Source organism: Podarcis tiliguerta (genome assembly GCF_965153285.1).
Source record: "Podarcis tiliguerta genome assembly, chromosome: W".
Classification (NCBI taxonomy): Eukaryota; Metazoa; Chordata; class Lepidosauria; order Squamata; family Lacertidae; genus Podarcis; species Podarcis tiliguerta.
In genome coordinates this window covers 7889650-7916154 of record NC_139552.1, presented here as the reverse complement: position 1 = coordinate 7916154, position 26505 = coordinate 7889650, and the positions used below count along the sequence as shown (strand labels likewise).

General features: G+C 45.2%; 1 protein-coding gene across 2 annotated transcripts; it reads right to left on the bottom strand.

Moving 5' to 3' along the window:
• Window positions 1-494: 494 nt before the first annotated feature.
• On the bottom strand, window positions 495-26390 carry LOC310668839 (U4/U6 small nuclear ribonucleoprotein Prp4). 2 transcript variants are annotated; one of them, XM_083422181.1, is made up of 14 exons: window positions 26301-26390; window positions 24412-24589; window positions 20875-21061; window positions 20685-20772; window positions 20425-20504; window positions 20104-20197; window positions 19554-19648; window positions 19036-19094; window positions 18000-18123; window positions 15782-15871; window positions 3368-3490; window positions 2059-2166; window positions 1535-1653; window positions 495-1111 (listed from the first exon to the last, which is right to left on the bottom strand). In XM_083422181.1, exons 1-14 carry the CDS (start codon window positions 26322-26324, stop codon window positions 918-920), a joined length of 1563 nt encoding a protein of 520 aa, XP_083278307.1. In that variant the 5' UTR covers window positions 26325-26390; the 3' UTR covers window positions 495-917. The 2 variants fall into 2 exon arrangements, with proteins under 2 accessions (XP_083278307.1, XP_083278308.1); XM_083422182.1 differs by lacking the exon at window positions 26301-26390 and adding an exon at window positions 26101-26204.
• Between the last annotated feature and the right edge of the window lie 115 nt (window positions 26391-26505).

The following is a 26505-nucleotide window of genomic DNA, read 5'->3' as shown; positions in this document are numbered from 1 at the left end:
CAGCTTCATATAAATTATTCTGGGCAACCTTCTGAGCTCCACATGCCAGTGGTAAGTGGTGTGAGGCAAAAATGAGTAGGGCAGCTAATGTAAATGTTACCTCTGTGCAGCAGGCCAGTTTCCATATCCACACACGCCCTTCCATATCCTTCATCTAGGCAAGCAAGAAGTATTATCAGAGTGTAAGAACACATTCCTGCCAGGCAAAAACTCTCAGGGAGGATGTGAAACATGGTTTGTGGAGGGTTGTGGCCAGGGGAGAGTCCTGAGGGCCAGGCAGGGAAGCCTGGAGGGCCACATCTGGCTTAGGGGGCCTGTGGTTTCACCATTCCTGGGCTAATGATCCTTAAGGTCCCTACCAACTTTATGATTCTATGAATGCAGGAGTGATAATAGGAAAGCTGAGCATTGAGGGGTGGGGCAGGGGAGGCACCCCATCACCAGAGGCTGTTTGGCTCAAGAAATAATGTGTCAAAAACGCAACCCACACAGGCTTCACCATTTTCAAGCAGCCACTCTGCTTTAATGTTAGGGTGTCGTTTTTCAAGAAAAGTCTCTGTCCGAGTGAGAAGAAGCTGTGACCCCACTCCCAAATAACAACCAGAACAACCCACCCTACCAGCTCTGCTAGCACCCTGGGTATTCCTAAAGGTTGGTAGTGCTGGATCAATGCAAGCCCATTCCACAGGGAAGGGAGGGAAGAGTACACAACTAAAGCAAAATGCAATAGGAAAGGCGTTCTCAAACTCAGCTTGGCCTGACCAGAGGGTGCGTGCATGTGTTAGGAGGAGGCAGTATCCCAGAAGTGCATCAAACCATGCCCTGATCTGTGGCGGAGGCCCAGGGAGTCACAGCAGGCTGCCTTCCTTGGCTGCGGGAGCTGGGCAGGGCCAATCCAGCAGAAATGCTCCTTCCCCCTACTCTGCCATCCAAAGCTTGAAAGTCCTGTCATAAGAGCATGTGGCGATCAGCTGCCCGTCCAGGGAGATGTCCAAGCCCATGACTTTGCCCTCGTGTCCTGCCAAGGTTTTCAGCGGGGATGAGCCTGGGTGCGTCCAGACCTTGGCTGTGTTGTCGTAAGATCCAGTAAGCAGGAAGTTGCCATGATTTGCTGGGTGGCGGAAAGAGAAAAATAACAGGAAGTGGGGAGGAGGACTACGGAGGCAATATAGAGATTCACCACTTACAGCAGGGGTGAGGAACTACAACTCCCATCGTCCATGACCATTAGCTATGCTGGCTGGGGCTGATGGGAGTTGGGAGTCCAACAACTTCCAGAGTGCTACCAGTTTCCCCAAAACCTTACCCAAAAGCCAACCATAAGCAGGGAACGGGGGATGCAGGAAGAGGGAGGGTGAGTGACAGAGCATACAGGCTATTCTCAAGAGCCAGTGTATTTGGGGAGGGTGGGGAGCGGTATATATCCAAGTCTTGGGAATCTATGTTGCACATGGAAACCACAGACAAGGTACTTTTCAACCCATTATATATCCTCAGTTTCTGGGGAAAGGCCTTAGCAGCTACAGAGACTTACGTTCAAACTTCACTCCGGTCACCAGATTCTGATGGGCAGGGATGGTGTAGATGCACTTCCTCTGGCGGAGATCCCACACTTTACAGGTGTTGTCGCCACTTCCAGTGGCAATGTGGTACCTATGAGAAGTACGGAAGAGGAGGAATTCAGGTTTGCGTGCAAGGGGGTTGTTCCCAGTTTCAGCCCTATTCATAATCCTACATGATTATGAAAAAACTTTAATAAAATATATTGGAGGAGGGGGGAAGGCTATGTACCCATCATACATTTAAAGCACACGGCTTCTGCCAAAGAATCCTGGGAACTGCAGTTTACTAAGGGCATAGGGAATTATAAGCTCTGTGAGGGGGAAACTAAAGTTCCCAGTATGATTTGGGGTGGGGAATGTGCTCTGAATGTACAGTGTGCACGCAGACTAAATTAGTTCCATTAATTTCAATTAATCTACTCCGAGCAGAAGTTAGTTGTCTGTGTGTCAATATTAAGACCTGCACCCCAAGAGGGGAAGGCAAATTGGTTCTTACCCATTAGGGGAAAAGTTGATCCCATAGATCTCCTTGAGATGACCCTCCAAAAACATGATACAACGCCCTGTGCGCAGATCCCACACACGGCCAAATGCATCAAGGCCACTGAAAGGAAGAGAAAAATGTCAAACAATCTCTTTCTCACACAAACCCCTTCCCATGCTTCCACTCTGAATAAGAGGCATCAGTTAAAGCCATCTTTGGATCTTCTTTCCTCTTTAGTTGTCACCTAGGCTGGATGCCTCTTAACATCACTAAACAGGAGCCAAAGGAGCTTCTGTGAACCACAGTTGTTAAATTGGAGCAAAGCCTTTCTGCAATGCAGCTCAGATTGCCTCCCATGTTACTACCACCTCCTGTCTGCAGATCCAAGGTTTTGCAAGCAGGACCCAGATCTGACCTACCTGGCAAATCACATGTAGCAAAGTCTAATTAGCACACTTTGTTTGCATAGATTTAGAATATTTATAATGCACTTAAATCAAAAAGTAATCTAAGAGGAGTACAAAAACTGAACGTGAAACATAGCTAAAATCTACACGAACAATTAAAAAGCAAATATACATAAAAGCCATTGGCATTATAAACACGCATAAAAATAAGTAGAACTTTAAAAACAAAGTAACTAAATTATGCACCTGGGTAGGCTTGTAAAGCAAAAAAAAAAAAAAAAAAAAAAAAAAAAAGGATTCAGCAGGTGCCTACAACTATATAGCTTGCTTAATGTCAATAGGCAGGGAGTTCCAAAGCATAGTTACGTGACAATGAAAGATCGACTCAATTACAAACAAGCTAAAGCAAGAGCTGCCCAGATCAGAATTTGCAGATTAAGAACAATGATGGGGCAAATCTTAATATTGCCCTAAAAAGTTGAAACTTTTATTTTAATGAGTAGTATAAACTCAGGAATATAGTCAAGCTATTAGGAACAAAGGAAGTTTCCTAGAAATGAGTCAGAACATTGGTCCATCTAATTCAGTAGTGTCTACACTGACTGGCAGCTGCTCTCCAGGATTATAGATAGGAAGATAACCATTGGGGATTGAAGCTGTGACTTTCTCCACGCAGAGCAGACGCTCTTATCGAAGCTATGGCCCATCCCCCTCATTAGAATTTCCACCCTGTGACTTTTTAGCTCCAGGAGTGAAGACTTGAGTGGGATCTTCTGAAGGTAGAATCCCAACCAGTTCTCTCTCTTTTCTGGCATTTTAGAACTAGCAAGAATGAGCATCATTACTGACTGGCTGATACTTGCTCAGTGACACCCCCAGGGAGGGTTAGGACTTGCACATGCATGTAGATTTACCCAGTGGCAGAAAGGGAGCCGTCAACATGGAAGGTGATGTCGTAAACTCCTTTGCTGTGCCCCTCCTGGTGCAAGATTTCCTCCTGAGCCTCCAGGTCCCACAGGCGCCAAGAGTGGTCATAGCTGCAGGGGGGGAGGTGGAGAAGAGACAAAGACTCATGTGCATATCTCACAAGGCCCCAACAGGTCCCCGCCCACCCCCCCCAAAGTTCAAGCAGGTGGCTGGATTGTCTTTTTTTATATATATATGATATTTTATTGGGTTTTACAATAGGCAAAAAAAAAAAAAAACACCATACGACAAACAAACAAAAAAAAAAAACAGAAAAGAAAGTACAACAACATATAAACACCAAACAACAGAAAATACAAAAAGGAAAAAATAAAAATATTAAAGACAATTTTTTGTCTCCTTATATTCTTTGCATTAACTTGCTTCTGCGACTTCCCCACACCTCCCTTCTCTGTATTCCAGATCATATATTCTGTCAGCAAATTCCTTCCCTCTGTCATATTTTAATTTCATCATTATCATAGTGTCTTAGTATAATTACATTTCCATATGTGATGCGTGCCTCCTCCCTCCGTTGCTGCACTTAGCAGAGACACTCTTGAGGCCAGACGCCATAAATTCCTTTCTTTATTGCTTTCTGACAAGATTACATGCAGAATAAACAAAGCGACCCGTCTCTCACGAGGCGTTGCTCTAACTACTTTCTCTTTTCCCTCTCCCGCGAGACCAACAGAGCCAACGGCCCAGCCCCTTCCGTCTTTCCCTGTGACGTGGATCCCCCTCTCTCTGAAGCACCCCTTCCTCCCCAGACTCACTGCTCTCTTCTCTGTCCTCTGAGGACTCACTGCTGATCAGTGGAGACCTCTCTCTGTACCCTCTGATTCTCTCCTCCCTTGCTGCCTGCAGTTCCCTGACATCCACCCCCTCCTCAAGGGCCCCCCTCTCCTCCCTTTCCTGAGAAGAAGCCTCCCCCGATGCATTCTCCTCATGCTTCTCGGGTGTGAATCCTAGGAAAATCTCCTCCTCCTCCTCTTCGGTATCATCAAAAACGTTACCCCACCCTTTAACACCTGATGGACCCGGACGCTCTTCACTCACTCCTCCTCCCCCCTGCGTTTCCTCTTGGTCCGAGGCTGAGAACCCCTCAAAATCCTCTTCATCATCCGTCGGCCCAAACGCCCTCTCAGCGAACCTCCCTGCGGGTTGAGGCTTATGTGGAAATAGCTCGTGGAAGTCCTCCACTAAACCCTCCTCCGTGACCCAATCTGACGGTACCCATGTGTTATCTGAACTGGGAGCCCCCTCCCAAGCTACAAGATACTCCAGCTGATTACCCTTCCAACGCGAGTCCAATATTTCCTCAATCTGGCGTCCCCGCTCCCTTTCCTCGACTTCTGGCGGTGGCACCTCCCCTTCCCTTCTGCCCGGCTGGTAAGCCGACAATAGCGACCGGTGGAACACGGGATGAATTTTCATGCTCTCGGGCAGCCTCAACTTAAAGGCCACTGGGTTGACTTGCTGTATGATTTCAAAGGGACCTACCCTCCTGGGTTTGAGTTTCTTACAACCCCCTTTCCAGGGCAATCCTTGCGTGGATAACCACACCTTATCCCCCACCCGGAGGGTCTCCCCTTCCCTCCGATGCTTGTCTGCTTGCTTCTTGTATACCTCCTTGGCCCTCTCCAAGTTCAACTTCAGTTGCTGCTGAATTGCTTCCATTTCCTCCGCGAACTGTTCAGCGGCTGGCACACTCCACGATTCCTCCCCCCTCCCCGGGAAAGCCCTAGGATGGCACCCGTGATTTGCAAAGAACGGAGTCATCCCTGTGGACACATTCTCTGAGTTGTTGTATGCAAACTCCGCCAGCGCTAATTTGTCCACCCAATCATTCTGCCTCTCCCCCACATAACAACGCAGGTACTGCTGTAATACTGCATTGACCCTCTCCGCCTGCCCATTGCTTTCGGGATGTCTGGCGGTGGTGAAACTTACCTCAACTTGCAACAAACTCATGAGTTTGCGCCAGAACCTGGAGGTAAATTGTGTCCCCCTATCCGAAATGACCCTCGAAGGGACCCCATGCAACTTGAACACATGCTCCACAAACAATTTGGCTGTCTCCTCAGCAGTTACCGCATGAGAACACGCCACAAAATGGCACATTTTGGTGAGTAGATCCACCACCACCAACACCGCTGTTTTCCCCTTGGACCGGGGCAGGTCAGTGATGAAGTCCACTGATACCACCTCCCATGGCCTCCCTGGTGTTGGCAGAGGCTCCAATAACCCTGCCGGAGCTGCCCTCTCCCCTTTGGCTCTCTGACAGGTCTCACACCCTCGCACATATTCCTTTACATCTTCCCGCACCTTAGGCCACCAAAATTCTCTGGTGACCAACAACATGGTCTTATGTTGCCCAAAGTGTCCTGCCGTTGAGCTGTCATGCAGTTGTCGGAGGATTCTGGCCCGGAGAGCTTCCCCTGGTACATACAAAGCCCCTCGATAAAACAGTAGCCCCCCTTTTCCCTCGAAACCTCCCTCAGCCCCTCTCCCTTGCCCAAGTTCATCCAACTTTCCTCTGGCAAAAGCATCGTCCCGCATCAAGCGTAGCAGTTCATCGTCCTTCACCAATGTTGCTCCGCAAGCCCACCTCTGCTCGGGGAACATGAACCGGGCTGTCGGCGGTCCTTCCTCTGCCAGATACTCGGGTTTACGGGATAAAGCGTCCGCCCTCACGTTCTGCTCACCTGGTACGTACTGAATCTTGAAGTTGAAATTGGCAAAGAACTGTGCCCAGCGTATTTGCCTCTGGCACATCACTCTCGCCGTCCGCCAGTACTCCAAATTCTTATGATCCGTGCACACCTGTATCTGATGCTTCGCTCCGATCAAAAAATGCCGCCATTGCTTGAACGCAGACACAATAGCAAGCAATTCCTTACAATAGATACTATAGTTCACTTCCGATTTATTGAGCTTCCGGGAAAAGAAGGCACACGGACGCCACTCCCCCTTCCCATCTTGCTGCATGAGAACCGCTCCAATTGCTCGATCAGATGCATCTGTCTCCACGCGCAGTGGTAGTTCAGGGTTGACATGCAGCAGTTGTTCCTCGGAGGCGAAGACTCTCTTTAGACTCTCAAAGGCCCTCTGCGCCCCATCCGTCCATTCAAACTTCTTCTTGCCACTGAGGCAGTCCGTTATGGGGGTCGCCAGCCGTGCGAAGTCCTTGATGAACTTCCAGTAGAAGTTACTGAAGCCCAGGAACCGCTGAACATCCTTCCTCGTTTTGGGGCTTTTCCACTCCAGCACCGCTTTGACCTTCTCCGGGTCCATTGCCAGTACCCTGTCCGACAGCCTGTAGCCCAGGAACTCGACCTCTCTCGTGTGAAACTGACACTTCTCCAGCTTCACCCATAGGCTATGCTCCTTGAGCCTAGCTAGAACTTCCCACACGTCCTTAACGTGCTGTTCTTCATCTGGAGAGTAAATAAGTATGTCATCCAAAAATGCAGCGCAGTTTTTGTAGAGCAAAGGTCCCAACACGTGGTGCATGAAGGCTTGGAAGCACGGACTATCACACTGTAAACCGAAAGGCATAACAAGATATTCAAATGCCCCTAGAGGTGTGAACATGGTTGTCTTCCACTCGTCCCCCTCTCGCACCCTGATGAGATTGTAGGCTCCTCTCAAATCCAGTTTGGTGAAAATTTTCCCCTTTCGCACCCTCGCCAATACGTCATCAATTTTTGGCATTGGGAAGGCCATGGGGAGCGTCTGGGCGTTGATTTGCCTGAAATCCACGATGAGACGTTTATCTCGCATCCCCTTTTTGTCCACAAAGAACACTGGGCTTCCGCCTACTGCCCTGGATTCCCTAATGAAACCTTTCCTTAGGTTCTTGTCTATAAAAGCTCTTAAGTCCTCCATCTCCTGATCGGACATAGAGTACAGTTTTCCTGACGGTAACTTGGCCCCCGGGATCAAGTTGATCTGGCAATCGTAAGGCCTGTGCGGCGGCAGCCTGTCTGCCTCTCTTTCGCTGAAAACCTCTGACAAGTCCATATATTCTGGAGGAATGCCGCCCTTCTCTCCTGCACCCGTAGCCACCACTCTGGCACTAGCAACTTGCGGCTCCTTTACCCCCAAACAGTTCTCCAAGCAATGCGCTGATCCAAACGTCAGGTTACGCTGATGCCAGGAGACCACCGGATCGTGCATGGCCAACCAACTCATGCCCAAAATGATGGGTGGGCCTGCCAGCGTGGCCACATGGAAAGCAATCGTTTCAGAATGCGTCGAAATCCTCATTCTCATGGGGGGGGGGGTTTTGATGGGTCACTTCCCCTCCCAAAAGTTCCCTCCCATCAATGGTGGTCACTTGTAGTGGAAAATCCAAAGGCAATAAGTGCAATTGGTGCTGTGCAGCGAAGTCCCTGCTGAAGAAATTGGCACTCGCTCCTGAGTCCAACAGGGCATAGACCTCCATAGCCTGTCCATTGGGGAGATCCAGCAACACTCTCACAATTATGCCTGGTTGGGGACGTCCTGGTCGGGGCTCTGGTTCAGTTCCTTTCCTGCCTGGCTGCGGTTCTGCCCCATTCCCAGCCAGGCACTGGCGTTTCCCTGCTTTTGGACACCCCCCTCTTCCATCTGGGAGGAAGCCCCCACCATTCCCTGCCAGTTGCGCCGTTCAGGACACACTCTGGCAAAGTGCCCTGGTTTCTGGCAGATAAAGCATTTCTTGGCAGCCTGCCTGTTTTCTGCCGCCTTGTGAACTGGCCGTTGAGCCTTTAAATCTTCCCGCGCGCGGGCAGAGTCAATTTCCATCGGCTCCGAGTGAGAGTGACCTTGCACTCCCTCACTTGGTATGCCAGGAATGTGATCACCATGGGAACGCCGGCCTTTGCTCTCAGCCTTCTCTAGCTGCCTCAGCTCCTGCCTGCTGCCCACAGCCAGAGCAGCCTTAACGAGGGAATTCAAGTCCTGGTGTCGGGGGCCCCTGGCAAGCTCATCTTTCACCTGAGAACTCAGTCCCGCCTTGAACAAAGCTTGCACAGGTTGAGAATCTAAGGTCCACCCAAGTTTATGAATCAGCATTGCAAATTGAGACCAGTACTCCCTCACAGTTGAGTTCCCCTGCCGGAGATCCAATAGCTGCTGCTGAGTCACATCCTCCTCAGAGCCAGATGAAAACATAATGTCCATGGCTTCCCAGAACTGCTTGAGATCGCTGAGCGCAGCATTGTGGCTAGCAAGCAGTGGGCGTACCCAATCTCGAGCTGCCCCCGTCAAATGGCCTATAAGGTACCCCATTTTGTCACCATCCCCAGCAAAAGCAGCTCCTTGCAGTTCCAGGGCATACTGCATGTCAAGTTTGAAGCCAGTGTATAATCTGGGGTCCCCATTGAATTTGCTTACCAGCGTCAAAATCCGGTTCAGTGAGGCCCCTCCAGAAGCTGCTGCTGATCTGGCCCTGGCTTCTTCCAAGCGAACTCTTAATTCCTGTGATGTAGCCAACAAATCATTCCTCTCTTTTTCCAGCTGTGCAAGGCGAGCCTCCATCCTGCTTTTCCCCTTGCCGACACTCTCCTCTCGAGTGCTCATTAGCTGGGTTTTATTGAGTTAGAGCAATCTGTGATGCGTGCCTCCTCCCTCCGTTGCTGCACTTAGCAGAGACACTCTTGAGGCCAGCCGCCATAAATTCCTTTCTTTATTGCTTTCCGACAAGATTACATGCAGAATAAACAAAGCAACCCGTCTCTCACGAGGCGTTGCTCTACTTTCTCTTTTCCCTCTCCCGCGAGACCAACAGAGCCAACGGCCCAGCCCCTTCCGTCTTTCCCTGTGACGTGGATCCCCCTCTCTCTGAAGCACCCCTTCCTCCCCAGACTCACTGCTCTCTTCTCTGTCCTCTGAGGACTCACTGCTGATCAGTGGAGACCTCTCTCTGTACCCTCTGATTCTCTCCTCCCTTGCTGCCTGCAGTTCCCTGACACCATATGTCTTAGAACATTTAATCTTTCTTAGTCTTTAAATTTTTTACTAATAACCTTTTACATTCAATCTGGTGTCATCAAACTTTCATTATCTTATAGTGTTTCTGTAAATAGTCTTTAAACTTCCTCCAGTCTTCCTTCACCGTCTCTTCTCCCTGGTCTCTGATTCTGCCAGTCATTTCTGCCGATTCCATATAGTCGATGACTTTCATCTGCCATTCTTCCAGCGTGGGTAGTTCTTGTGTCTTCCAATACTGTGCAATAAGTATTCTTGCTGCTGTTGTAGCGTACATAAAGAATGTCCTGTCCTTCTTATGTACCTGTTGGTTGACCATGCCCAGGAGAAAGGCCTCTGGTTTCTTCGGGAATGTGTATTTAAACACTTTTTTCAGTTCATTATAGATCATCCCCCAGAAGATCTTAATCCTTGGGCATGTCCACCAAAGGTGAAAGAATGTGCCTTCATTTTCTTTACATTTCCAACATTTATTATCGGGCAAGTGATAGATTTTTGCTAGCTTGACTGGTGTCATGTACCATCTGTATATCATTTTCATAATATTCTCTTTTAAAGCATTACATGCTGTAAATTTAATACCAGTGGTCCATAACCGTTCCCAGTCAGCTAGCATTATATTATGACCAACATCTTGTGCCCACTTAATCATTGCTGATTTCACTTCCTCATCCTGTGTATTCCATTTCAGCAGCAAATTATACATTCTTGACAATATCTTAGTTTTGGGTTCTAACAATTCTGTTTCCAATTTTGATTTTTCCACCTGGAAGCCAATTTTTCTATCCAATTTATATGCCTCCATTATCTGATGGTAGTGAAGCCAATCACGGACTTTGCTTTTTAATTTATCAAAACTCTGTAGTTTCAGTTTGTCTCCATCTTGTTCTAAAATCTCCCAATATTTTGGCCAATTGGCCTCCATATTGAGTTTTTTTAAAGCTTTTGCTTCCATTGGAGACAACCACCTTGGAGTCTTGTTTTCCAAGAAATCTTTGTATCTAGTCGAAACATTAAACAGTGCTTTCCTGACAATGTGAATTTTGAACATTCTATGCACTTTGACCTTATCATACCATAGATATGCATGCCGGCCAAATACATTATTAAATCCTTCTAAATCCAATATATCTGTATTTTCAAGAAGTAGCCATTCTTTCAGCCAGCAAAAAGCTGCTGCTTCATAATAAAGTTTCAAGTCCGGCAGGGCAAAGCCTCCTCTTTCCTTTGCATCTGTTAATATTTTAAATTTTATCCTTGGCTTTTTGCCCTGCCAGACAAATCTAGATATGTCCTTCTGCCACTTCTTGAAACAGTCAGTTTTATCAATGATCTGTAGTGTCTGGAATAAAAACAGCATTCTTGGCAATACATTCATCTTTATCACCGCAATGCGACCCATTAAAGAGAGTTTCAAATTAGACCATGTTTCTAGATCTTTCTTTATCTCCGTCCAGCATTTATCATAATTGTCTTTATATAAATTCTCATTTTTTGGAGTCATAGTAATTCCCAAATATTTCACTTTTTTCACCACTGTCAAACCTGTCTCATTCTGAAACCTTTCTTTCTCAATTTCTGTTAATTTTTTTGTCAAAACCTTAGTTTTTGTTTTGTTTAATTTAAAACCTGCCAATTGACCAAACTCTTGAATCAGTTCTAAGACTCTTTTCACATTAGATTCTGGCTCCTGTAATGTCAAAACCAGATCATCTGCAAAAGCTCTTAGTTTATATTGTTTAGCTCCGACCTGTATCCCTCTGACCATTTGGTCCTTTCTAATCATATTCAGCAGCACCTCAAGGACTGATATAAAAAGCAAAGGGGAAATAGGGCAACCTTGTCGTGTTCCTTTTTCTATTCTGAACTCCTCAGTTAAGACATTATTAACAATTAATTTAGCTTTTTGTTCAGAATAGATTGCTCCTATACCATTTTCAAATTCTTGGCCTACCCCCATGCCTTGGAGATTCTTCTTCATAAAACCCCAAGAAATATTGTCGAAGGCTTTCTCCGCGGCCACAAATATCAAAGCCGCTTTTGTATTTATCTTTTCCTGTAAAAGTTCCAAGATGTCTATTATATTCCTCACATTGTCTGATAGGTGTCTTCCTGGGAGAAAGCCTGCTTGGTCCTTATGAATCTCCTCTACTAAAACTTTCTTCAATCTTCTAGCCAAGATATCTGCGAAGATTTTGTAATCCACATTAAGCAATGATATAGGCCAATAGTTCTTAAGTTGATGTTTTTCAGATTTTGTCTTTGGTATAAGAGTCACAAAAGCTTCTTTCCACGTTTCTGGTGCCCTTTTCCCCTGGAGTATTTCATTACATACTTCCTTTAAGGGGTTGAATTAGCCAGTCTTTCAGTGATTTATAGTATCTTGCAGTCAGCCCGTCAGGTCCTGGAGACTTGCCCAATTGCATGTTTTGAATGGCACTCTCCACCTCTTGTTCTGTTATCCTGCAACTCAGTTTACATTTACTTTCTTGAGGTATTTTCGGTAGCCCATTCACTTTCAAAAATTTCTCTATATCTGCATCTTTCTGTGGTTGTTGAGAATAAAGCTGTCTAAAGTATTTTTGAAAAGCACTCCTAATCTCGGCAGGATGCTGTAAAGTTCTTCCTTCCACTTCCAAATTTGTTATTGTATTCATTTTCTGTCTCTTCTTTATTTGCCATGCCAATAACTTTCCACATTTATTTGCAGATTCAAAAGTTCTTTGTCTCATTTGTCTGATCTTCCATTCAATCTCTTGGTTTATCATTTGCATGTACTGTACTTGGTATAACTTTATCTCTCTTAAAATTTCTTGTGATTTTGGTTTTGATCTCAATCTCGTTTCACCTTCTTTGATCTTTTCCAATATCTTTTCTCTTTTTTCCTGTTGTAATCTCTTCTTGAGTGCATTCTGTTGTATCAAGAATCCTCTCATAACAGCTTTGCTTGCGTCCCAAATGGTTCTTTTCTCCACAGTGGTGTTCAAATTTATCTCAAAATAGTCTTTCAGAGTTTTCTGGGCTTTCTTGGCTATTTCCTCATCTCTGAACAGAGAGTCATTCATCCTCCATCTAAAGGAACCAGTTGGTAGTAGGTTCATTACCATCTTTACTGCATTGTGGTCGGAGCAAGTCTTTGGGCAGATTTCCACCTTTCTTGTCTTTGGTGCCAGTCCTCTAGTGATCCATATTTGGTCAATTCTAGTCCAAGTCATTTTGGCTTCAGAAAAGAAGGTTCCCTCTCTTCCTAAAGGGTTTTTAGTTCTCCAGATATCAATCAGGTCCAAGTTGTCAGTCAATTCAAAGAAAGTTTTCGGTAGTCTCCCATCTTTGGTGACTACCTGCCGTTGTGCCTTGTCCATTTTTGTTGAAACTACTCCATTCATGTCTCCCATCAAAATCACATTGTACTCCAAATAGTCCATCAATGTCTCATGCAACCTTTTGAAAAAATCTGATTTTCCTTCATTTGGTGCGTATACACCCACTATCAAATATTTCTGTCCATGATATTGAATTTCAATTGCCAAATATCTTCCTTGCTCGTCCTTAAAAATAAATTTTGGTGACAGGCTCTCTTTAGGATAAATTACTACTCCTCTTTTTTTTACTTTGTCAGACGAGATAAATTCTTGACCCAATCTTTTGTTAATTAAAATTTTCCTATGGAGCCTGGTCACATGTGTTTCCTGCAAACAAATCAAGTCCAATTGTTCTTTTTTTAAGATATGGAAGATCAATTTCCTCTTTCGAACCGAGTTTAGACCGTTACAGTTCCAGCTCAAAAGTTGCAGAGACATGTTGTATTTTTTTCTATTGTAATCCTCCAGATGCACCCAACGTCTTCTCCTCTTCCGATCCCGGTGGTGTCTTTTTATCCAAGTTCAGATTCAATATTGCTTCTGCAGCGTTCTTCCTTCTTTCCTCTAGCAAGTCCACAGTTCCTTTCTGTAGGTCTTCCCCGTAGACCTCCAAGAAGCTGTTTTTATCTTCCACTGATCTTATTTTTATCTTTCTTCCTTTGAAGCTAAAAGCAAGTCCTTCAGGAAATTCCCACCTGAAGATGATATTGTTGTTCCTCAACTGAGTGACCAAGTCCTTGTACCTGGCTCTGAGGTCAAGAAGGTGTTTCGGAATGTCCTTGAAAATTTCAGCTCTAGACTGGGAGATTTCCAAAGATTTTTGAAAATGCAGTCCCAAAATCTTGTCCCTTTCTTCTTTAGATCTTAATGTAACCAAACAGTCTCTGATTTTGATCCTTTTATTTGTTTTTCCCAGTCGAAAGGCGCTTAATATTTTAAATTCCTCTTTTTCCGGGTCCAATTCCCAGAATTTTTCAAATTCTTGTGTAAGAAGGTCCCGTAGACTCTCTTTCTCAATTTCTGGCACACCTCTGATTCTAAGATTAGCTTGCTTATCTTTTAATTCAATCATAGAAAACCTTGCTCTATGATCCTCAAGTTGTCTGTTCATCAGTGGTAGTTTCTCCTCAGTAGCAGCTACAGCTTCTCTGGCTTCTTCTGCAATCTTTCTTGTTTTAACGGACTCCTCCAACAGCTGTCTAATTGAATCCGTATTCTGTTTAATACTTGCAGTGTTCTGATCTATTTTAGAGGATGCTTCTGCTACCCCTTTGTTTGTTTCTGCCACTTGTTTTTTTGTTTCTGCCACCTCTTTTTTTGTTTCTGCAACTTCTTCCGTTAGTTTGTCTATTGCTCCTTGTAGTCTTGCAAAACCTGCACTTATCAACTCTTCTGTGGTTGGCATCCCTTTTCCTTTTGGTTGTGCAGAAGCACCTCCTGTTGGGTCTAAAGATCCCCTTCTTCCTGGGAGAAAAGATTTGCCTGATCTAGTAGTTTTCTCCTGATATAGTTCTGCTTTCCCTTTTCCTTCTGCCATAAGATATGCTGTTGTCTCAAGGTCAGGCTGCAGCTGCAACTTGTTTTCAATTCCAAATCCAAACAGTGGAAAGTTACAAAGAAACTTTGCTAACTTTGTAGCAATGTTGATGCCCACCAGGGGGACCCAACAGTCACCAAGTCCGAGGAAATAAAGTATCTTTTGTCTTTTACTTCTACCTTATAGCAATATTGTATAAGTATTTTAACATAGAAGCTCCAATTGTAGCAAATTTAGTCCTGTTGTAGCTATTTTTTCCCTTTAAAAGCAGTCCGCGATCCCTTTCCGAGGCTAACTTTCAGTTTGACAGCTCAGGACCTGGGAGTCTGAGCGGCGATTCCAATGCTTAAAGCCTCTTTTCCGCAGGCAGTAAAAGTCTTTTAAAATTTCCCCCCCACCTTCCCTTCCTCCCCGGGGGGGGGACTGGTCTTTCCAAAGACTTCAGATTTGTTATTTTTGGTCCCTTTTTTCAGGTATTAGCAATACAGTCTTTACTTTCTTCTATTTACAGGCGGAAGGCTGACTTCCTGTTTAGACCTTTCCGCTTCAAATCCAAATCTTTTTAAAAGAAATTTAAAGTTCCAAATCGTTTCCAAATTCAAAGGCTTAGTTTCTTTAAATTTTTATATCTCCTCTACTCACGAGTATTCTTTTTTTTGTAATCCAAATTGTCTCAAGAGGAAGCTGAACGCTCTCCGATCCCAGCGATGCAACGTCGCTCCGAGAAAGTAGCGATTGACTCACAGCACCACGCTGACCCCCCCGCCGCTCTCCGGAGCTTTTTTTTTTGCTCCAGAGACGATCTGGAGTCACGCTAATGGTGCCCGCCGAGTCCCACGGCCGTAGGCTTCCTCCGCCTACGGTTTTATGGGGTTACCGCGTCGCCGTAGCGGCAAAAACCCCGTCTCTCTCGGAGCTCTCCCTCCGTAGATCAGAGGAAGGCAGCCATGATCGATGGCGCTCAGCCCGGAAATCCGCAGGTGGCTGGATTGTCTATCCTGATCTCCACTACAAGCTAAGACCATGGAATTAATCTAATCTGCCCCTGGCCCCCACAAACTTAGATGATCAGCCAACTGATACAGGGATATGTGTAACATTTAGGACACATAGTTCAATTCTCTGCTCAGTATTGGGATCTTCAACTGCAGCTTCCTCCCATTCCGACCTCTCACTTTCCAGTCTTGTGTAATGAGTGCTGGGCTGAGTGGAAAGAAGTAACATATCACAAGGGGATGACAACAACTGTTTTTCTATCGAGGACAGAATTATTTTGAAGGTAACCCATGGTGGTAGCACTGCCAGTGGTGGTGAGACTACTAACAATGGAAGGAACTCTCTTTTCTTCATTTTCTTTCTGCTGCTCTCTGCTCTTCCTCTTTCTCCATCACATCATTTCCCTATTTATTCACCTCCTTGCTACCCACAAGAAATTAGACCAGGTGCCATGTGTGGCCCTTTGGGCTGCACCCCCTCCTCTGACTTACCAGGTGGTGGCCAGAAACCTGCCAGAGGGATGCCATGCCACCCGGGCTACTCTCGCTGTGTGTCCCTCGATGTCAGCCACTGGTTCATCACTGAAAGAAACACAACATCTCACGGCAAATTATTGATGATGCTGACTGTCCCATAAGAGAGACTAAAATAAAGAGGCAGCAATACAGAATAGGAGAAAGGAAGGTGCAATGGGTGGATCCAGCTGGCTGGCTGGAGGACAGAGGGGTGTGTGTGTGTAGAGAAACTAATCTGCTGTGTGAAGGTAAAATTTACAGTAGTTACTCCACCCACCACTGGTAAGTGACCCCCCTGAAGGGTGCCCAGAAGAGAAAAATGTTTCAGTTGTTATTGAAAGATTCACAGACTAGCTTGGCTTTATCCAATGACTTTATTAACAGCTTAGTCATAGTACACTACTGTATAAGATTTGTACACTGCTTGCTGCCTTTCAAGCCTAAAATATGTTGTGATAGGTCTTTGCAAAACTAATTCACAAGGAAACAAACAATGCTGTCTCTGGCTGCAAAAATACACAGGCAGCTTGGGATGCTACTCACCATTGTTCCCAGGACTGCAAAGTACAAATATTAAAGTAATCCAAGGGCGTTCGGAACAGAAAGGAAAACCCTGCCTGCCCAAGCAGAGCAGTTGTGGCTCAGTGGTAGACACACTCTGCAGGCAAAAGAATCCCAGATTCAATCCCTGGTGTCTCCAAGTACGGCTGGGAAATCCTCCCACCTGAAACTGTGGAGAGCCACTGTCTGTTAGAGCAGACAACAGTGGCCTTGAGAGGCAATTAGTCTGGCTTGCTATAAAGCAGCTTCCTATGGGGTTGTATTCAATTCAGGTCATTTCAGAGTAGACCCAGTGAAATTAATGCATGTCCATGCATTTCAATGGGTCTACAACCCTGTGTTCCAAAAGAAAGCGACTGGATAGTGAACCAGTAACCTCATTGGCAGGAGGAAGTCCTAATAAATCCTCAAGTATAAGAGTTACTAGACCAGCTCCACTTACTGTAGCTGCTCTCTTCAGTTTGACTGAGCCCCCTTGTTGCTGGAATGATCCAGTCCTGTACACGCAACCCTGACTTTCTTAAACAAAAGGTGAAGAAACTCAGGGAACTCCAGAAGGAAGCCTAGCCCAGTGGGGTTTGAATTTGACATCAATATAACAAGCCACAGAATGGCCCCAGAACAACATGTTTTAAAGCTCTTCTACTTGTTCCTTTTGCAGTCGTGTCTTTACCTGCCCCATGTTATACAAGATGTCAGGGATGGGGCAGGTGTGGCTTGGCAAAAATGGGCCATATCAGGTTCCCTGCCAGGCCCAGTCAGGCCCATGGGCCACAGGTCCCTTACTGTTGCAAAAGAGGGTCTCGAGTTCAACAGGTGGGAAAAAAATCTATCACTAAATATGAGTTTGAGCAAAAGATTCCTGCATTGCAGGGGGTTGGATTCAATGACCCTTGTGGTCCCTTCCAACTTGACAATTCTATGATTCTATGACCTCACAGGCACCCAAGACTGAGAGAAGGAGTGTGAATTTACCACCACTGATGCTTCGGCCCAAAGCAACAGTATCTGACAGAAATAAACCTCTTCCCTGAGGCCCAATTAAAGAATCTGCTCTCTCTCTGTTTCCTTGGATAACTCACTGACAGAATCAACTGCTTTCCCCAAGAGTCACAGTGCCTTGACTGTTGGAACAAATGCAGCCTATCTGGGGACATAGCAAGACAAGAGGTGTAAAAAGTAAGACAAGTATGACATGGGGGAGAAGTGGGAACCCCCCACCTCACAGTTTGGGCCGGGGGGCACAACCAATAAGCCAAGCAAACTCGTGTCTCTATAAAGCTTTAGAAACAGTAACACAGAAAAGAAGCCTCATTATAAGGAGGAGCACTGCTGGATCAGGCCCCCAAAAGCACCCACAGCAAAATAACTCTGGGAACTATAGTTCACCCTCACAGGACTATAATTCCCAGCACTTTTAACAAACTACAGCTCCCAGGATTCTTTGGGGGGAGCCATGTGCTTTAAAAGTATGGTGTGGTCATGCCCCTGCCTCAATCACTTGTGTTAGCTTTTTGTTTGTTGAAGAAGGAGGTTAAACAGGAAGCCATTCTTCAATATTTTTCTCTACCACCCGCAGCAGCCAATAAAATAAGGAAGGGAAGGCAACTGATTTTCCTGGGCCCAGGCGTACCTTTCAAGACTCCAAAGTTTGACAGAGCCATCTGCTGCGCATGAAGCCAGGTTGACATCCTTCTTGTCCAGGAAGATGGTTGCCTTGGGGTGAAAGACAATGGCTCCAATGTTGGTGTTGTGCCCTTGGGAACAGACGAGACAGACAAACAGTTTGAGAGCCCGCCAATTTTAAGCTTGCTTCCTCTGTCTGAGTCTGGGCCTCTTCCTATTGCTCCGAAGAGACTCTTTGACTGGGAATCACTCCAAATTTAGTTTTTGTGCTAAAGCTGGGGTGGGGAACCTTGGCCCTGTAAGCCAAATGTGGCTCTCAAGGCCTTCCACTTTGGTCCTTGGCACTCTCCCCACACTAATTCACTCTTTCCCCTCAGGCCACACACTTCACTATCCCTGCTTCACACCCTTCTTGAGTGTCTTCTGCCAGCCCAGATTGCATCCTTGAATTCTGAAAATGACTCTGGCTGGCCTGAATGGAGGATGGCTGCATGCCAATAGTGGGAGGGGCCAAAAGCAAAAGAAGGTGGAGCAACAAATGCAGCTTTTCCCTTTGTATAGTAGGCTACCTGCCTTCACACTCCCATTTCTAGTCTCCTTCCAGGCCTGATCAGAATTCAAGGCCACATTCCACCCAAGTAAAAACACTAAAGGAGGGTGCCAAGCAGGGTTGGTGCAGTTTGAAGAGAGCCCCAAGGGCCAGAGAGGCTGTGAGGGCTACATGTGGCCCACGGGTCTGACGTTCCCATGCTCTGAATTAGTCAGCAGCTAAGCAGTGGACCTATAGGATATGACTCCCAACACTGATTATTAGAGTCCAGGCTGTCTTCCAGAAAGGAATACCATCTCACCCAAGCCCAAGGTGGACAAACAAATAAAGGAAGAAGTTTGCACAGCACCACTCTCAAAATTCATAGCCTCCCACCCATGTAGCCTTATGCTCCTAATCAGCCATATACTGTAATTGCTCCAGTCATTTGAGGGAAGATAAGAGAAAAGCAGGCTGCTTTGGCAATGGGTGCAGTGGGAGTCAGATACTATACCTCGCAAAGTGTGGATGAGATTACAATCCGGCACTGACCACAGTTTACAGAGGCCACTCCTGGGAGAGGAAAGGCAGAAGGAAAACTGACTGGCATTTTATCTTAAAATTTTTCTATCCCTTGTCTTTCTGTTTTACAAACAAAAGCAATCAAACAAAAGCAATCAAGGAAGCTAAGAGAGTAAAAAAAACCCAAACACATATAAAAACCAAGCAAAATTCAGTTGCAAGATAACAAGTCTAAAAACAAAACAGAAGATAGCAAGTCTAAAAACAACCTTCAACAAAATGATAAAATGCACCCACAGAACTATCACATTCTAAAAACTACTCCCACAATAGCCTTCCAGAGCTTGCTAATTGCAGGGCATTGGACAAGATGACTTTCAGGATCCTTTCCAGCTCTACAATTTTATGATTCTATGACTGCCCCCAACAGCTCAGGCAGCCTCTCCTGTGCACTATAGGAGAACTTAGCAGGATTGGGAGGGACATAATGAAAAGCAGAACAAAGTTTACCAGCAAGCTGTAGCCAGGAGCTTGGAGTTGGGGCTGAAGTTGCAATAGGAGATAGGGCGGTCGTCTCCAATTTGGCTGCAGAAATTATTCAAAGACTGAAAGAAAAACAAAAAACAAAAGATAATATTTTGCCACCAGCGGAACTGAAGGGCTCACTAAAATGAGATGGCGCTGAGATGGTAAAGAAAAGAGATGACGTTTCCTGCCCAGGCTGCTCCCCCACCTCACCCCCAGTAGTGTTTTCTACTGAGCTGAATTGTTGGACCCATTTAGTGCAATGTTACGTGCTCTGAACTGGCAGCTGAATTCCAAGCAACGAGCAGAGTTCTTTCCTTGTCCAGGTGTCTTTGGAGATGGAGATGCCAGGGAGTCAACCTGGGATCATCCACATGCAAAGCATTTGATCTACCACTGAATTATGCTGGGGAGGAGCAGAGGCACAGAAGCCTCCTGCAAGCTCATTTGAACCTCCGCATCTCGGGGGCCTTCTGGGCTGCAGCAGCCCAGTGCCCGGAACTTTTAAGTCATAGCAGAGACGGGTCCCACTTACCCTTAGAGATTTGTGCAGCTCCTGTTTCTGGGAAGTCCGTGTGGCCTCAGGGACCTCCTTGAGCAGCCGGGCTTCCTCCAATCGATTCATTGCCCTGTGAAGGGAACAAAAATTAATGCAACCAGGTCTTGCCCATATTCAACCCTTGCAGAGGCCTACAAGTTGTAATGGTGACAATTCTTCTGCCACGTGCCATCTGTCTTTTGAGGTGGGTTTAAAATCCCCCATTTCTCAACCATCACCACCACTCTAGCTAGGGACAATAGATATACAAGGCCTCATCAACGTTTGCGTTAGCATTTCTCAATCCCAGCCCCTTACCGAGGGAGGGAGTAGTTGGCGATCCACAGTCTGGCCGTCTTCAAGGTATTTGGTCCTTCGTGGTACCAGGTTTGCTGATACTAAGAAAAATGAAACATTAAAGTCTCTTGTGAGACTTGGGTAGTATAGTGGGCACACATTTATAGCTAAGGGGAAAGGTCGGAGCTCAGTGGGAAAGTGTGAGCTCCCAGGGTTTGTGAAGACTCCCATTTGAAACCCCAGAGCTGCTGTCACTCATAACACACTTTAAAATTTATTACCTCCTCTTTTGATTTCTTGGACTTCTCATCATCTTTTTTGGTCTTCTTCAATGCGTCTGTGCCAACCACAGACAGAATGTTACGTAGCCTGTTGAGAAATAAAGTGAAGATTAACTTGCCTTTGTTTATATGAGTCACATCAATGAACTGGAAAAGGAAGTGAGAGCAAGTCAATTTCATCCTCTCTCACCTCTCCCTCCTTTCTGCAGGGCCCTCTCCAAAAAGTGTGATGGGCTCCCCGAGGGCTCGTAAGCAGGCCTTGACCTCAGAGTCATCTGTGGAAACATTGATTTGCCTGGCACGCTTCCGGCGCTCAAACTCTGCCAGGACCTCTGCCTGGCGCTTGCTGATGTGCTCTTCCAAGTCAAAAACTTCACCTGATCATAGTAGAAAGCCAAAGGTTATAGGAAATACAACCCCAACAGGACCCTACAAAGCCTCAACACTTGACCCTCACTTCAAAAGTTTGCTTCATCCCAATGAAGCCACATTCAAAGAGCAACAATATGTGGTATATGCTGTGTCACCTCTCTCTGCTCCTTGAGTGTCCAGGTCAAAGCTTATGTTATCAGTGAGGCCTGTGGCTTAAGACTTTGATCTACATCCCTCTTTTCAGCCAAAACTGGCTCCCCAAATGGCTTAAAATCAAAATTCATACAAAGGCACAATGTAATTAATGTATTGCTGGGGGGGGGGGGTAAGAGAGCACAATCTCTTATGGCCACTGGCAGTACACATTTTTATATGCAGAGGGAACAAATAGGATCTGCAGATGTGCAGGAGCTAGCCAACAACCATTTGTTCCCCTGAAACGAAACCTAAGCAGAGTGTACCCACATTGATCTGCTGCCACCTGTGACACTCCTTCTCATCTAGTGTTTTGCTTCTTGCTACCCCTATCTAGATTTAAATTATAAAGACCTCAGGGCAGGTATTTGTCTCTTGCTTGCTTTCTCCTGTAAAGAACTACAGTGGTACCTCATGTTGCGAGCCGTCCCCCTTACGAATTCTTTTTTTATATATATATAATATTTTTATTAAGATTTTCACATAAAAAAAGAAAAAGAAAAATACAAAAATAAGAAAAAACAAGTAAAAACAATTGAATTTTCATAATGTTTCTTACATCTGCTTGTTTCCCAGACTTCCCCACACCTCCCCTCTCTGTATTCCAGTTCAATTATTTAGCCAGCAAATCCCTTCCCTCTATCAGTTCCATATAGTCCATCACCTTCATCTGCCATTCTTCCAGAGTGGGTAGATCTTGTGTCTTCCAATACTTTGCAATAAGTATTCTTGCTGCTGTTGTAGCATACATAAAGAAAGTTCTGTCCTTCTTTGGCACCAGTTGTCCGACCATGCCCAGGAGGAAGGCCTCTGGTTTCTTCGGGAAGGTATATTTAAACACCTTTTTCATTTCATTATAGATCATTTCCCAGAAGGTCTTAATCCTTGGGCACGTCCACCAAAGGTGAAAGAATGTGCCTTCAGTTTCTTTACATTTCCAGCATTTATTATCAGGCAAATGATAGATTTTTGCTAGCTTGACTGGTGTCATGTACCACCTGTATATCATTTTCATAATATTCTCTCTTAAGGCATTACATGCCGTAAATTTCATACCTGTGGTCCATAACTGTTCCCAGTCAGCCATCATTATATTATGTCCAACATCTTGTGCCCATTTAATCATAGCAGATTTTACTGTTTCATCCTGTGTGTTCCATTTCAGCAGCAAGTTATACATTTTTGACAAAATCTTAGTTTTGGGTTCTAACAATTCTGTTTCCAATTTTGATTTTTCCACCTGGAAGCCATTTTTTTTATCCAATTTATATGCCTCCATTATCTGATAATAATGAAGCCAATCTCACACTTTATTTTTTAATTTTTCAAAACTCTGCAATTTCAATTTGTCTCCCTCTTCTTCCAAACTTTCCCAATATTTCGGCCATTTGGCCTCCATATTAAGCTTCTTCAGGGCCTTCGCTTCCATCGGTAACAGCCACCTTGGGGTTTTATTTTCAAGTAGGTCTTTATACCTTATCCAGACATTAAACAATGCTTTCCTGACAATATGGTTTTTAAACATTCTGTGCACATTAACCTTTTCATACCATAGATATGCATGCCATCCAAAAACATTATTAAAACCTTCTAAATCCAAAATGTCTGTATTTTCAAGAAGCAGCCATTCTTTCAACCAGCAAAAAGCTGCTGATTCATAATAAAGTTTAAGGTCTGGCAGGGCAAAGCCTCCTCTTTCTTTTGCATCAGTTAATATTTTAAATTTTATTCTTGGCTTTTTGCCCTGCCAGACAAATCTGGAAATGTCTTTCTGCCACTTCTTGAAACAATCCATTTTGTCAATAATTTGCAATGTCTGAAACAAAAACAGCATTCTAGGCAATACATTCATTTTTATCACGGCAATACGGCCTAGCAGTGAAAGCTTCAAATTGGACCAGATTTCTAAATCTTTCTTCACCTCCGTCCAACATTTTTCATAGTTGTCTTTTAATAGATTCCCATTCTTAGCTGTCATATTGATCCCCAGGTACTTCACTTTCTTAACCACTGTCAAACCTGTTTCATTCTGAAACCTCTCTCTCTCATTTTCTGTTAATTTTTTCCCCAAAACCTTTGTTTTTAATTTATTCAATTTAAATCCTGCTACTTGACCAAATTCCTGAATCAATTCTAAAACTCTTTTTGTACTAGATTCTGGCTCCTGTAAAGTCAAAACTAGGTCATCTGCAAATGCTCTTAGTTTATATTGTTTGGCTCTGACCTGTATCCCTTTAACCAATTGGTCCCTTCTAATCATATTCAAGAGGACCTCCAGGACCAATATAACGTCCCCCTTACGAATTCTTCGGGTTACGCACTCCACTAACCCGAAAGTAGATGCCCCTCGTTGTGAAATTCGCCCTGGGATGCGAGCAGAAACCACGCTCCGGCGGTGCGGCAGCAGCGGGAGGTGCCATTAGCGGAAGCGCGCTTCATGTTACGAGCGGTTTCCGGTTACGAACGGACCTCCGGAACGGGTTAGGTTTGTTTGTAACTGGAGGTACCACTGTATGTATAACTGATAGCATCCCTGGGATAAAGATAGCCTGGTCACATTTATCCATGGACTGATTACTATAACGCACTGTACTTGGGGCTGTCTTTGAAGATTGCTTGGAAACTACAGTTAAAGCAAATAAATGGGACTGGTCATATGGAACCTATTTTTCCTGTCCTAAAGAGATACACTGGATTAAAGTTCATTGCCAAGCTCAAGCCAAAGTGCAGATTTTGACCTACAAAGCCCCAAATGGGTTGGGGCCAGGCTAGTTGAAAGATTACCTGTTCCCACATGAACCCACCCAAACATTAAGATATATTCTAGGTCCTACCACCCTTGGAAGTATGGTGGACAATGACACAGGCTTCTTAGTTGTGGCATTCTGTCAGACCAAGTGAATGCCTTATTTGCTTGCATGTGGTTTTATGTCAGCATCTCGTTTAATCTCATTATGCTGTGTAATGCTTTAGTGTGATTTGTTTTAAAGGACTTCCTGATTTAATTGTAATTTTATTATTGAACTGTGAGCTTCTCTGAGAGCATTTGCTGAAAATGGCCTGCTTACAAGCATTCTAAACAAATTATCAGCCCCACTAAGCAGTTCTTCCCTCCATCCTTTTCCTTCCATCTCCCAGTCAGCTCACTACTATCTCTTACCACTGGTGATATTGATGTTGCCAGCCTCAATAGCTGCTTTGACTGCATCCTTGCCCATCAACCCAGACTCCCCTTTGAGGAGACGCTCTCGCTCTTTCTCCTCCAAGCTCCCATAGAAAATCAGGGCTTTCTTGGCTGGAGGAGCATCCCCTTCATCTGAAGCCTTTGTTTTTGAACCCTGCAAAAAGGAAACTCAGCAGTAGCCTACATGGAGAAGAGAGCAAATTTGGATTTCCCCCCACCTGCTGTCATGGGCTGGCTTGATGCAGAGAACTGGGGAAGAAGGCTCAGAGCCAGGGGGGCAGCGATGCATGGTCAGAGGGAGAAGAGGCAACAGGCTTTAGTGAGGAAGAGACATGGGGCAGAGAGCAGTCCAGACTGAGGCAGAAGAGGCTGGAGAGGAATGGAGCCAAAAGGCAGTAACCAGCTCCCCTCCCCCTATACTCCTGACTCATGACATCTGCCCCCACCTCATCAAAGAGTACATGAGACAATTTTGTTTTGAATCCCAGTATACTGTTAATCATTAAGGCTAAAACCCTAAGCCCACCTCTGTGGGAGTCAGCACTACTGAACTCAATAGGACTTTCTTGTGAGTTGACATTGTTAAGGATTATACTGTTTGGTAATATATTTATTACAGTGACTAACATAAAATATTCCACAGGAACAGTCATGTTAGTCCATGAGTATCATGGTACAGTGGTACCTCAGGTTACAGACGCTTCAGGTTACAGACTCCGCTAACCCAGAACTAGTACCTCGGGTTAAGAACTTTGCTTCAGGGTGAGAACAGAAATCACACGGTGGCAGCAGGAGGCCCCATTAGCTAAAGTGGTACCTCAGGTTAAGAACAGTTTCAGGTTAAGAACGGACCTCCAGAACGAATTAAGTTCTTAACCCGAGGTACCACTGTACATTAAAAGCAAAGGAAATCCATGTCTTGCTCTGAGTAGGCCCAATAAAACTAATGGGCTTGAATTGGTTATGTTTATTCATTTCAGTGGGTCTGCTCTGTGTAGAGATAGCACTGGATACAATCCTAACATATATATATACAGTGGTGCCTCGCAAGACGAAAATAATCCGTTCCGCGAGTCTCTTCGTCTTGCGGTTTTTTCGTCTTGCGAAGCAAGCCCATTAGCGGATTAGCGCTATTAGCAGTTTAAGGGCTATTAGCGGCTATTAAAGGCTTAAGGGATTAGCGGATTAGCTGCTAAAAGGCTATTAGCAGCTTAGCGCTTTAGAAAAAGGGGTTGGGGAGCGGAAAAAAACCCTCAAGAATCGCAAGACATTTTCGTCTTGCGAAGCAAGCCCATAGGGAAATTCGTCTTGCGAAGCGCCTCTGAAAACGGAAAACCCTTTCGTCTTGCGGGTTTTCCATCTTGCGAGGCATTCGTCTTGCGGGGCACCACTGTATATTTATTCTGGCATAAACTTTCATGGACTACAAGTCCACTCTAATAGGTGGTTTTGAAACAACAACGTTTGTTAGTCTTTAAGGTGGCAAAGAATGCCTTGTTGTTTTAATGCAGCAGAAATATTAGAACTCTTAAAGCATAACATTTTGCCTTTTGTGGTAGAAGCTGAAGCGTTGAGTTGCACCCAACTCAGCTCAACGGAAAGAGGAGAGCCACTGAAATTAACAGCCGCAAGCGAGTCATATTCATTAATTCAAATGAGTCCAACCTTGAATTGAGCTTTAGTTGGATACAATCCGTTACGCTCTAAAAACTTTTACTACCGACGTGAGGTTACGTTAGTCACTGCAGTAAATAAGTAGACACTGGTGTCTTTCAAACAGATTTCTCATTTCTATGAAAAGATACACGTTTTTTAAACTAAGAAACCACATTCTATCCCAGTTTCAAGCCCCCTGCCTTATTCACCGCGGCGATCCGTGACGCAGCCATGGCGCTTTCCCGACCCCTGCTCTCAGACCGGGACTCTGTAGTGGAGGAATCACACGCAACGGGCTCCCCACAAACACTTCCGGCACAGCAGCTTCCCCCGCCCTTGCGGAGCGCCACAGCCAATGATGCCTTTCCATTCCATCCCGGAGAGTGGGCCGCTCTAGCTTCCCTGGAGCTCCAT